General features: G+C 42.0%; 1 protein-coding gene across 1 annotated transcript; it reads left to right on the plus strand.

Moving 5' to 3' along the window:
* The first annotated feature begins 3,220 nt into the window (after window positions 1-3,220).
* Window positions 3,221-6,694, plus strand: LOC128450184 (uncharacterized protein C1orf232). Its single transcript, XM_053433704.1, has 4 exons — window positions 3,221-3,555; window positions 5,325-5,402; window positions 5,569-5,675; window positions 6,330-6,694. The coding sequence occupies exons 1-4, from the start codon at window positions 3,475-3,477 to the stop codon at window positions 6,691-6,693; spliced, it is 630 nt and encodes a 209-aa protein (XP_053289679.1). The 5' UTR covers window positions 3,221-3,474; the 3' UTR covers window position 6,694.
* The last annotated feature ends 6,873 nt before the right edge of the window (window positions 6,695-13,567 follow it).

Raw genomic sequence — 13,567 nt, forward strand, 5'->3', positions numbered from 1 at the left:
TATATAGAAAATTTAACATGTCTTTAATATTTAACATTAAACATGTTTGATCTTAAACAGTCCTTGACTTTTGCATGTATTTTTGGTGCTTTGTATAACCTTTATTTATTTATTTTTATAGGACAGAGGCTTAGTTGTTAAAGGGGGACAGAGGCAGCAGCTCTACCAGGTGGCTAAACGCCCCCCCAAACAGTTCTCTTTTTCCGGAACATTCCATTTATTCCTTGATTTCTTTATTAGGGCCCAAGCACCTCCGGTGGGAGGCCCTATTGAAATTGAAAGGATTATTCTGAGCATTTTTCAAAGTGCTCAAAAAGTTGTAAAACTTTGAAGTAAATTAGAAAGTGGTGAAAATTCACGTATTCTGGAGAATTTGGAAATGGGCATGGCAAAATGGCTCAACAGCGTCACCTATGGAAAAGCCCCTCATTTAGCATTCACTGATCCTCACGAAAATGAGGATAGTTGTGTATCATGACCAGATGCACAAAAAAGCCTCAAGGACCATTATGAAAAACGCAACAGAAAGCCCGCCATTTTGGATTAGTGGCCATTTTGGTCATATTCCATATTATTACTTTGATGTACTTGTCATAGAGCTTTCATCAGATCAACTTAAAATGTAGACGAGTGTCATCACAACAAAATGGAGATCCAAAGTTATGGTTTTAAGGAATGGGCATGGCAAAATAACTGACTAGCGCCCCCTAAAGGGTAGCCCCGGGCACTACGATTGGTCTACATTAAAAAAAATACATAGGGACATGTGTCTTTTCATGACAAAGAAATAAGACAGATATGCTACACCAGGAAGCCCGCCATTTTGGATTTGGTGGCCATTTTGGCCATATTCCACAGTTTTACTTCGATGTACTTGTCGTAGGGCTTTCATCAGATCAACTAAAACTTTAGATGAGTGTCATCACAACAAGATGGAGATTAAAAGTTATTAAAAGATACATTTCTACTCATACGGTGTGACCGTTGCGTGGCGTCAAAGTTTGATCACAGGCCATCAAAACACGAGCTTCTGTATCTTGGACATATTTGGTCCAATCGAGTCCAAACTAGACATTTAAGACAAGAGTCGCGACTTGATGACATCCACAAAGACACCATGACTTAAAATCATAGCGCCACCTGCTGGCTACAGGAAGTGAAGCGTTTATCCTTGCTGCAGAGCTTAAAACGCACGCAAGGCGGAGACGTGCGCTTGGTCATCGATCGCTCTCTCTTCCCCGACTGCAACATACTTGAAATGGCCTGTGCTCGGGCCCGTTAGTGCTACAACGTAGCCCTAGTTGGTATTGAAAACCAGTGAGAATGAAAAGGAGATGATTGAGATTCAGTTCTGATCAGTGACGTTACAGATCTTTGTCGTCCATGTCTCTTACATTCATTATACAAAACACTATCTGGTTTAGTTGTGAGGCCGTCAGTGGAAACCAAGGAGACAAGACGACTCACAAACGCATCAGAAATGAATTAATAAGAGTATCAAGAGAAGAAAATAAAAAATTTGAATGAAACTATGAGTTTATCCTTTCACATCCTATAATGAGGTCAGGAACCTAGAACCACTTCTTGTGCTTTGATAGTAACAGTTTTGGTATATTTTCAAATAGGATACAAAATATTTTCTATATAAAACATTCATTTTCTACATAATAATCATTGTGCAAAATGTTACTTAAGGAAATATATATATCATCAAAGGACAATTGAAGATCCTCATTATTCAGTGTGATACCCCAACTTTTTGATTAGTTAAAAATTTGCTTGTTCTAGTTTCTCTTTATACTTTCATGTAGTTTAAACGTTAACTTTGTATTGTGTTATCTCATTGCAATAACCTGAACTATTCCCAGATCTTTTTTTGGTGTAAAAGTGCCTGAGACTTATTTAAAACTTGACTTGTTTCGTCAGATTTCCATGACTCTTCTGCTGAATCAGTTCAAACCTATAGTCCTTAAGAAACAGCCGATATGTTGGTCATCAAAGAAGTGGATCTGCCTCCAGAGCCTTGGCGTTGTGTGTTCAATACTTGGGTGTGTCCCTTTCTGGTCTGAAACCTGAGCTGCTCGGGGCCACAACCAAACTGGCTGCTCTTCAAATAAACAACCAGCCCTCCAGCAGACGAGTCGTCCATAGAACTGCATTCATAATTAATGTTGATCTTATGGATCTGCCCGACCTCACAGACTCATTACTGTGGACTGTGTTTGGTAATCAAACCCAGCAACAGGAGCTATAGGAAACTTTAGATCAAATGTCTCTGGTGTATAATCAAGATTATCATCTATATCGTGAGTGTGGATAAGTTATCGCTGTGTTTCTCATGTCATAATGATAACTGTAATAAAACAGATCATTCACACAAGTTAACTTCACATATCACCATGGAATTAAATTGTTTCTCAGATGTTAACAACACATGTTTGAGTCAAAAAGTACAAAACACAGGTTTTCCTTGGTCGGCTGCATTGTTGTTGGTGGCTGGTGAAACCAGATCAGTCATCAAAGCTTTATACGTCTCTTCTTTATCTCCACCACGCTGGACGTCCTCGCTCAGGTTTCCATGTGACCAGTCACAGAAACCCTGTGGAGCGTCCCTGAGATCTGATTGGTGTTTGACTGATGTCCTGCAGCCGCCAATGAGGACGGAGGACGGAGGGGGGGGGGGAGGACGGTGAGGAAGTGCCCAGGTAACAGTGGAAGATGAGTTGGTTTGTGTTGGGATGAAGGTGTGTTGCCCTGAATAAACTATGTCAATGTGTGTGTTTGTTTTAACTAAAAAGATAATATTATATATCTTTATTTCATAAAGGCATTTCTGCTTTGGGATTTTATATTGTTACAACGGTTAGGATCCAACTTTGGAACCTGAAAAATAATCAACATAACATTTCTATCTAAACATAAACACACCAGTACGGTGCATCTGTGTGCGTGTGTGTTTGTGTGTGTGTGTGTGTGTGTGTGCATGAGGGTTACAGGAGCTAGTGTACCAACGCTGGCTGACAATGGACCTCTGGCTCTGGAAAAGAGACTCTCTAAAATATGAATGAGGAAATCCACACCTGTTTCTGAACAGGGACACTGGATGTGCGTGTGTGTGTGGTTGTGTGTGTGTGCGTGTGTGTGTGTGTGTGTGTGTACACCTGCGTGGGCGCTTGCATGAGCAGCACAGCTTCCCCAGCCTCACCTGTGCTCAGACTCCGCGGGGAGGAACGCAGCTGTCCACCCAGTTGGCTCAGACAAAGCTCAGGAGAGACGCTATGAGTCGGTCGGGGCCTCAGAGCTGAACGGGTTCCCCTGCTCCTCCTGAACATCTGAGAACTTTATGCACGGGAGCAGGTCGACGTTGGCCCAACTGAGACGTGCAGACGCTGGAAGAGGAGACTTGGTGGAGGTCGGACGTCCGAGAGGTCTTCACAGGTCTTGCCCCGAGTGCCGAGCATCATTCGTGCAAGTATGAATCCCGTGTGGAAGGTTTACAAGAGCAAAGTGCTGAAGACGCTGAACCCGGAGTATGAGGAGGACGCTGCAGAGGAGGTACAGGATCTTTACACCTTTCTCCATTAATTCACATTCATGTGGTGTAGCATGAGAGGGCTGACACGGGGCACCATCACCAGGTCGGGTCAAAAGTCAGCAGGTTTGGTTTTACTCATCATTTCTTATTCATCACTGGGTCAGATGAGCTCCGGTAGTTTTTCTCAGCAAAGGGAACTTTAAAGCAGAAGTTAGGCCTCCACAGCGCTTCCTCTGGAAAAGACCCTTCCAGAGAAATCACTGGTGAAACTGGTATTGATGCCGACGGGTTGTAGATCTACTGTGATCTCTATTGTTTGGTTTGCATTTATTCTAGCCCTGAACTCTGAGGTATATTTTACTTCTGTATTTCCATTCTATGCCACTTTAAAACCTCAGAAGAGAATATTATAGTTTCTCCAATTCTTTTCTCTCAACGCTGTAGTTTCTCGTTACTTATTAAGATTTCATGATGGTTCCTAAACCTTTTGGCTTATAGACCTAGAATCACACTCACAGCTCATTTGTCCACCAGGGTCCAACAATCCCTTTAAATTCAATCAATCTGCACCAGACGTCAAACACTCACATACTCATATACCATATTTATGCTTTATTTTTAATGAGGAAAAAACCTCTCAAAATGTTAAAGAAAATTTAATTAAATTATTATTTGCTCCCTGATCTGGATCCGTGCCAACATTTTATTGATTCTTTGCTTTCACACACTGCATCCTTACGACAAGTTTCTCTAAATTAGTTTAGTTGTTTTTGACTAATCTTGCTCAAACACATAAAAAACGACAAATTAATGGATAGGTGTGAAAATATAACTTCATTAGCAATGTAAAAAGTCGTCTTTGTGGGACCCCCTTTCATATTTCAATGATCTGAGATGTTATTTCACTAATTTCCTCTCTAAACTTGAATAATAGTTAATTGTTAATTTCCTCTCCCACTAAAGACCCCTCCGATTTATGTTGCATTTCATTTGAAGGGGTCCACCTGTATGTTGGGAACCAGTGGACTGAACAACCAAGCAGATAAAGAAATACAAGCTCCACGTATATCACTTACAACAGTAAAATGCGGTTTATGCTCAACCTGGAGTAGGATTAAGAGTGCAGCAGATTTCCTTGTAATGGAGTACTTTGAGTGGTTGTATTACACTTGAATACTCTGAGTACTTCTCCCACCACTGGTTTGCATGGCCTCCCTGGTGGCACCTGTACTATCCAGTGGTTGGTACCGGTGAAACAGGCTGACCAAGATCTCGCGATGGCTGAGAAACCTGATCCTGCACAAGCGCTAAACACACGGATTAGTTGGCGTTCCACTGACGGACTTACGGTGGTGGTGGTGGGGGGGGGGGATGAGACAGATAGCCATGACCGGTGTCGTTGTACGAACCAGCTGACAGCTTCAAACCGTGCTCTCTCACAAACCACGACCTCAACAAGGACGACAGGAAATACTCTCTGTGCTTGCAGAGATAGTTTCCCTTTAGATGGATGTGTTTGTCAGAGCTGCTATTTGAGTCTATGCCATGCGTACCATAACCTTAACATATAGTGTAGAAATACTATTCTAATATTACACTGTCAGTGTATAAGTGTACGCCCAATACAAACTCTAAATGCTTGTTTCCACCTCCAGTATATGGCCTCATAATTTGCACTTAGACTTGCACACAAGTCTTGTGCTTCCACTCCTGCTTTGTTGTAAAATAAATGAAGGAGATTTTCTGTCTGCATCTGTTTCATCTTCAAGTTGTATTTTTTATTTTGCAGGTCACAGAGGTGGAGAATGAAATGAGTCCGGTGCAGGAGGAGGAGGGGCCTAACGCGGTCTCCCAACTGGCCAGAAGAGTACGTGAACATTGGAGTTGGGGTTTTGTTGATCTTCCCAAAATGGTTTTATGTAAATCCTGGAAAACAAATACAGTGAATATCTGGTAATGAGGAATAATAAGTGAAAAGAGAGGATCAGTGTTCAATTGAGTCTATTGTGACCTTTGACCCTGTGTGTGTGCAGATGCAAGGGGCCGGGGCCAAAAGCTGGAACAGATTCTCAACTCTGTTCAACAAAGATGATGAGCACCAGCTCCTGGAGGAGACCGAGAGCCCACCGGTCCCTGACCAGTAAGTTTTATTCCCACACCTTGTAGCAACTGGGACGTTTGTGTGGTGTAAATAACATCTGTGCATTATCATAAGTTAATTATACTTCACTTATACCTAAAGGAAGCTCAAATAACCACGGACAGCTTGAATAGGAAAGAAGGTCTGATCAATATAGGTTTCTAAATAGAAATTTCCGCTAAATTTGGTTAAAAGTTTGAATTATAATAAGGTTATATTTCATGTATGATGATGATTCCCTCTTTACTATCGATGTATAGTTTCGGGGACCTATCCCTTTCATGCAAACAGTTCTAAAAGAATATAAATCTGTTCTAATTTAAGAACGAGTTAGCTTGGTTAGCTCAGTACAAAGAGGTTGTAGAGTGCCAGGCTAGCCATTCCCCTCTGTTTCCATTCTTGATGCTAAGCTATGCTAAATGGCTGCACGGCCTCTAGCATCATACGCATCATGCAGGCATGAGAGGGGATTCAGTCTGATCATCCAATTCTTACCCGAGTTCTAATCACATAGAAATTGCAATTGAACATCAATTAGTCCTTAATGTTCATTGTATGTTTTTGAAACCACTAAATGCATAATCATATGTTTTAAAGTGCCCCTTCTGAAAGCGATTGACATCTCTGCCCTCTACTTTCTCTTTTCGATCTCAGTCCTCTTGCAGTGAGGCCCGAGGAGCCTCCTCGACCCTCCAGACGCTCAGGATTCTGGGATAGCTTTTCAGCCAACTGGGCCGCCAAGAAGCAGGCGGAGGCCGCAGCTGCAGCCGCCGCTGCCACAAGCGAGGTGGTGGAAGGCCAAGGTGAGGCGGCGGTGGAGACAGAGGCAGGAGGACAGCAGAACCTGGACGAGGAGATCACTGAGGGAGAGGAGAGCGAAGAAGGAGGAAGGAGCAACAACAGCTCCTCTAAATACGCGTCGCTGGGAGGAGGCAGCGAGGACACCTCCTTCAAGTGGAACTTTGTCACCAGTAAGCTGGCAGAGCTGAAGACCAAGAGCATGACCAAGACCAACTAGCTGCTGGAGGAGAGGGTGAAGGGTGTGAGGCCGGTGGGGGGGGAGGGGGGTTTAAAGCAGGTTATACATCACACAACATGTCCTGTAAATGGACTGACGTAGGCAACATTTTTCAGAAATGTTTTTATCCATCAACCATTACAATGAAGGGAAGAAGTTCATTTTTAAACATTTAATTATCCATTACACAATTTTAGCTCCAAAGAAAATAACCAAATAACTTTTTTCTAGAGCACCGTTCAAAACAGATCTTAACAAAGAGTACAAATTAAAACAAGAATATAAAACATCAAAGACTAAATTGATGAAATGTCACATTTAAAATGTCAAAGTAAGGAGCAAATTACTTTCTTGTGTTTCATTTTCCAGAGAAAGTAGGAAAGATGGCACATGTGTCTTTATCTTGGAAAATGATCAATAGCATTATTCATATGTAGATACAGAAAGAAGATCTGATATGCACACATACTGCTGCTATTACAGAATATCGTCACTAGGGGGAGACTTAAATATATAAAATATTATATTTTTATCAAAGAAATACTTTACCATGCTTTTGAAATGAGATGGGTCTCACACAGCTAATGGCTATGTCTTTATAACTAATAAACACATGTAGCCGAAGGAGTAGACAGATAAATTCAACAGATTCCTTATTTTTTCCAGCGTGGATCCCACACAAGGCTTCTTGCTCATGCTCCCTTTATTCTGGGAATCGTGTGGTGATGTATCTATTCATCCAAACTGCTGCAGCACTGAACATGAAGGGGCCGTCACACCTGTCTGCAAACCTGATCTGATCTGCAGTTTAGCAAATACAGGATTAGGAGATGAAAGACAGTGATAGCTGGATTAGTGGAGGATAATCTCACTGAATCTGTTCAGGGGATTAAACAGGGGAGAGAAACATAACTATTGCATCATATTCATGTCGGCATTTAAATGAATTGTGTGAAATATGAATGTGTGTGGTCGGTTCACGTGATGAGTTCGCTGACTTTTCAACATTCCTAATTTTGTGACATGAGACGTTATTTTAATATATTTAATGTTGTTTTTTCTCTGATTTTGGTTTTGCTTTGTCGTTTGTTTTATTCTGCTGCTTTGTTTTTCTGGTATGCTCTAATAAAGACTGTTGCATTAAATGATGAAGTATTAAAGACTGGAAGTGATTTACTCTTATGTTCCAAAACTGTTTGATGAAACAAAAAAGAAGAAATAAAAATATAATAAAGGTAAATTGAACCTTATTTTTTTGCATCTTTTATCTGTTGGAGGCAAAAAAACAAGCTGAAAAGGAAACCTTAATAAAATGATTATATTTAAGTATTATTCTAATAAAGAAAAGCTTGTTTTATTCGCTTTTAACAAGTAATTTAATTTCATTAGAAGCCTTGTTATACAGAACGTTTCCCGGACGACAGTTGTTTTACTCACTAAATGTCAATGTTGTATTGTTTTTCACAAATTGAATTATAAATCCCTGATCCTGCTTTGTTATGAATTGCTCAAAACCTATTTCTATGATCTCCCTTTTAATCAACATCATCTTTTGATTTTGAACACCATTACTTATTTTTATACCTTTTGATGCTTTTATGCTTTTATCCTAAACTCTTTTTTTTCCTCCTATTGTTCTTAATGTGAGACATTCCAAGTTGTCACTGGTTTGACCTTGACCTTGTTTGGATTTCCCAACATGAGTGCATAATTTCCAACTATGCAATATTAAGTGAAATATAAGTATAATCCAGTACATGTACTCATTTTTTAATTACCCTACCTTTATTCCCTTGTTCGTGTTGTTTTTAAACTGTTTAAACTTTATGTTACTTTCTTTACCACTATCACTTCCTTTTCATTTGACAGCCACAATGAAGTGAACTTATTTGTTTTGGGAGTGAAATCTAAAATGATAGTGGTAATTCTGTCTCTCTGTTGGTCATTTGACCAGCAGGGGGCTCTAGTTACCACAACATTCAAACACCGTTACCTTAATGACCTTCACACCAAACTCGTGTTTATACCTGCACCAGATTTCTAATCATTGGTCAATCAAACCTCTGTTTCCCTCTCTGATCCCTCCTTTCCTCCTCCTCTTTTATTTCCTGTTTCCCAGATCTACACCCACTTCCTCTCTCAGTGTGCCATGTTTCCTCAGATACAAAACTGCTTCCTTTTCAATTTAAGGGCCTTTTGTTGACGTTTCCATTTAAAATTGACCACACGCCTTTTAATAAAAGGTGAAAACCGAGGCAGCAAATGAACCCGAAGCTCCTGTTCGTTCTTTTTTTAGCGGATCACTCTCCACTGTTTCCAGCATCAGTCGGACTCTGCTGTCATCCTGGATCCTGTGAAGCTCGGGGACTCTCAGTCACTTCCACAGTTGTCGGCCTCAGTTTGACTCAGAGCGGATCACAGCGACGTGTTTGGCTTTTTGGACGTTTCTTTATGTAACTCGCCTGATATCTGTGTCAGGGACAATAATAACAAACTTATATTCCTGTGAGAGGCTTTGTTTGGGTGGAAGCTGATGAACGCTCCAGACAATTTCTGCAGCTCCGAGGTTCATGTTGCAGTTTTATGACAACGAGTCAGCGACGCTCAGTGGAAATGTGGTTCGAAGGGAAGTGACAGCATCAGACACACAACAGTGACGGCTGGCAGGTGTTTGTGTGACTGAGGAGAGAAACACAGAGGATGGACGACAAGTTTCATATCTTGAGTTTGTTTAAAATGTGTCTCAGGAAGCTCAAATATACTAAACTGTTTGTTATCAGCAACACAAATAGTAGTATTTGTGTTGAGTTCCCAAGTGGAGTTCTCACTTGTACATGCAAGTCATTCATTTCACTTTCAACTAAGCAGATATTAGGTTTTGTCCTCTGGAGGTGAGATGACCAAGCAGACAAGTTCACTTTTGGCCACTCAGGGGCAGAGGAATATTCTGTCAACAATTTTATCACTTTAAAGTTGAACTGTGGGCAATTCACAAACAAATCAGACACAGAACAATGTTATTCCTCAATAGAAGTTATTTGTTCTAGGTCAGCTGATCATTCTAAGCTAAATATTCTCTCTTTTTCTTCTGTTTTGGTCTCCACCAGCAACATGGACTGGGAATAAAGACGGACGATAAATCAAAACTTCCTACTGTTGGACAAAAATGATTATTAAAAATGATTGTGTAAGGCAGGCAGCGTCTTTTTATCCTGAGTTATCTATAGTGTCGTTGGTTTTGTGTCCTTTGGAGAATCTCAAGCTGTTTACTCAAACGGGCTCATCCTGACTTTTTCACTTGGGAGCTCATCAGGAGAAATGTCAGAGGAGATTATCTGGAGTTCAGTGCATGTGTCAGGGATCAAAAAACACACATACTCTTCACCCCTGGTTCACTGTGAAAGTCCTAAATAAATCATTCTGTCTCGTGTCCCCCAAAACGTCCCCCCCCCCCGGTGCCTCGAACACAGAGACGTCATGCAGATGTGCCGACGAGCAGCGATGACTAACCTGCTTCACACCTTGCCCCGGGCTCTGCTCCACACACACTGTAATTACATCAGACAAAAAACAGCTTGCCAAGTTGTGCGAGGCGACGTTAATTGTCGCACAAAGGCCACAATGCTTTGACTTCTCTTTTGCTGGATCAAAGTGTTTTTCTGTTTAAATCCGACATTGTCCTTTGTGCTGGGTTCACCTTTGTAATTATGATTATTTAAGGAGATATTCACGGTGATTATGAACACAAGCTGATGCTATAATGGCTTATTGTATCACATGTGGCAGGGCAAGCTTTACACATCTTTTGAAAACAAAGAGAAAATCTAAATTGGACGTATCATATGTAGATAGGGCCTCAATCCTCGGGGGGGGGGGGGGGGGGGGGTAGTCTGGTTGGCCGCAGCTCGTTTTCTTTTACGATCACTACGCTGAAGAAATTTCAGAAAGAAAAGCAGGAGATGAGGTCAGTGGGACTGTTTTGGACTCTCGGTTCCGTTTGGTGACTTTGGGTCAAGCAACCATGTGATTATGTTGTAAGCTGATGTTGAATTCCCAGCGTCTGTCCCTCTGTGACTCCGCTCGGCCGACGGGAGTCATAAATTACGCAGCTGAAGAGACTGGGCTTCTGCCAGGTTCGGGGCTTTTTCCTCAAGTTCTCACTTTGAGGTTGTTAAGTTGTTTTTTTTCCGGAGAGTGGTGTGAGTCACTGAAGAATATCAGGTGTTGTCTCTTCACTGTTTGGTCTGAGAAGATTTACAGGTGGAATCATGGAAGAGGGGCTGCAGGAGGTGGTATTTAACTTTCACCCTCACACAACCATTTCTGAGATGAAGACCCTCACAGACACACACACACACACACACACACACACACAAAGACATGTCTGGCAGCGCTCAGGTATGACGACACTGCGGTGGACGTCTCAACAGACGCTGTGACTCACACGCTTCAGTAGCAGCAGTCTCATCTGGAAAACCCACCTGCGGGAGACACACACACATTCACACACACACACACACACACACACACACACACACACACATACAGACACACACGGTAAATCTGTGATATTCACCTACAACCACCACACCTGCTTGAGGTGAGGATGTGGAAACTACTCTGGGGAAAACATGAACTCACACAAACACACAGACGGTATTTTTTTACTTTTGTCACTCATCCAGCTCATTGAATCAAATGTCTAGTGTTGGTCGTCATGTACATTACACAATCTCTTATTTCTACCTTCAGCAAGGAGGTTATGTAAGTCTGTGTGTCTGTCTGTGTGTCTGAGTGTGTGTGTCTGAGTGTGTGTCAGTCTGTCTGCAGGATCACTCACTTTCTTTAATACAGTAAGATAGGCCATTAAGCCTTGGTGTAGATGTTTGACGTCCGTGCGCACGTCGGATTATAACAATGCACCAGGACAGTGATATTTTCTGAATTTATTTCTTTATTTTTAATAAAGTTTTGGTCATTTTTCAACTTTCTTGACAGGACAGTACAAGCATGGACTGGGGGAGAGAGAATTGGGGGAAGACACACAGCAAAGGGCCAGATTCAAGCAAAGGATTTGACTCCAAATATCACATAAAATAACTTAATTAGATTTATAACGTATAAAAAAATGCTACATTTCATACACTCGTCCTCTTTCTGTGGATATATGTCCTCAGTTTAAAGCCAGGAGGCTGTGTGACTCTTGACTCCAGAGCGGCTGACTGCAGATCAGGTCATAAACCCCACCCCCTCCGACTCCTTTAAGTAAACGGCCCCTTGACAAAGTTAATTATCTCCTATGTTGTCAGATTTTTTCATCCAAAGATCAATGTTGTTTAAAAGCAAAATAACATTTCACACCGTTCCTTGAAATCTGACCCAGAGGGGAAACTTTATAAATAGTCCCCAGAGGCGGCTAATCTCCTCTCTAATGGTCCTGCTTGTTTACAGTAATTACACTAATGTCCCGACTGCGGTTCTGTGGTCATTCATTTACTGATTGGACGTTTCAGTGCTGAGGTCACCTACAGGCAGGAGGGTGTGAGAGATGAGCTGTGACTGTGCACCAGACATCGCTCTGATGGTTTTATCAGCTGAGAGCAAGAGATCCCCGAAACAAACAAAGGGCCGGAGCAGCCAGAGCAGCCGGAGCAGCCGGAGCAGCCGGAGCAGCCGGGCCGTGTTAATCTGTCACTGTTTGCAGGAACTCCGTGAAGATAAGAAGGAGGAGACTTGATTTCTGGAGTGAGTCTAACTCTCTGTGGGCTTATTATGACCCTGGCACACAACCTGTGGTCTGGTTAATCTTCAAGTGACGACGTGTGACCGCGTGTTACATATTACAGGATTTGGATTTAAAGACACTTATGTTCTTTTTTAATTTTAACTCGAATACTTGACACTTAATATTCAGACACGGGGAAATTAATACTCGGAAAAATGTTGACATGAGGAAGTAAATAGTTTGAAATATTTGGTAATGATGCTGAAAGGTGGACGTCCCACTTTGAAGTGATTTACAGCCATGACATGTTATACAACACCACAGAATATTAATATCACAGTCTCAGTTTAACTTGCATGGCACCGTGCACCTCACTGAAAGGTTTCATGAGCCGTTTTCAGACATGTACTCCAGAAGATATCTGGAAAATTGGGTCCTGAGTTTCCCTTTCATATATGAAGATTGGAGCAGGAGAGTCTCCGGGTCAGACGTGTTCGAAACAACAGAAAAACATCTGGAACCTTCAGGTGTCTGGGCAGAGCAGGAAATCCCCGGCGTCGGCCCTTACCACCAAAAGCTCTCGAAAATCTGGACGTCCTTCCAAGTGGAAATCTTAATTTGTGTCTTCTACATGACGACACCTCTTTCTCAGCCTGAGATATTTGTATTCTTTCCGTTTTTTTCCAGTTTCATGTCCATCTCGTGTTAGGGCCTGGTCACACGTATGTGAATATACCAGTAGTAAACCTTCGCCTCCCTGTTCACTTCCAATCCATTTCAAGCGAGGGGAGCGAATAAAACAGTCGCTTCCTGGGGTGCGGTGAATCTACAGGATGGTTTTGAATGCAGCTGACCTTTGGTGAGCTAACCTGAGATATTCCCTTTGCTGTATTCCCACATGAGCTCACTCGGACATTTAACGGACATTTTATTCGGGGGCCGGCCGGAAATGTTCAGTAAAATGTCCACAGCAACTGAAATCTGTGTTCTCACATCCAGCCGCTTCAGGAAAGTTAAAAGAAGCCGAACCCTCTGTCCCTCAGCGGCATCACGGAGGTTCCCACTGTACGTTTCATCCACGTAATCTTCAGGCTCAATCTCGCCTTTGTGATCTCATGGCTCTTTGGGGGTTGCTGGATTTGAGCCCCC

The sequence above is a fragment of the Pleuronectes platessa genome, chromosome 10, assembly GCF_947347685.1.
Source record: "Pleuronectes platessa chromosome 10, fPlePla1.1, whole genome shotgun sequence".
NCBI classification, from domain to species: domain Eukaryota; kingdom Metazoa; phylum Chordata; class Actinopteri; order Pleuronectiformes; family Pleuronectidae; genus Pleuronectes; species Pleuronectes platessa.

What these genes read in the sequence shown, in the direction of transcription:
- LOC128450184 (XM_053433704.1), top strand. Translation starts at nt 3,475, where the DNA reads ATGAATCCCGTGTGGAAGGTTTACAAGAGCAAAGTGCTGAAGACGCTG. An exon ending in TCTCCCAACTGGCCAGAAGA is followed by an intron (nt 5,403 to 5,568) that starts GTACGTGAACAT and finishes GTGTGTGTGCAG; the next exon opens with ATGCAAGGGGCCGGGGCCAA. An exon ending in AGCCCACCGGTCCCTGACCA is followed by an intron (nt 5,676 to 6,329) that starts GTAAGTTTTATT and finishes TTTCGATCTCAG; the next exon opens with TCCTCTTGCAGTGAGGCCCG.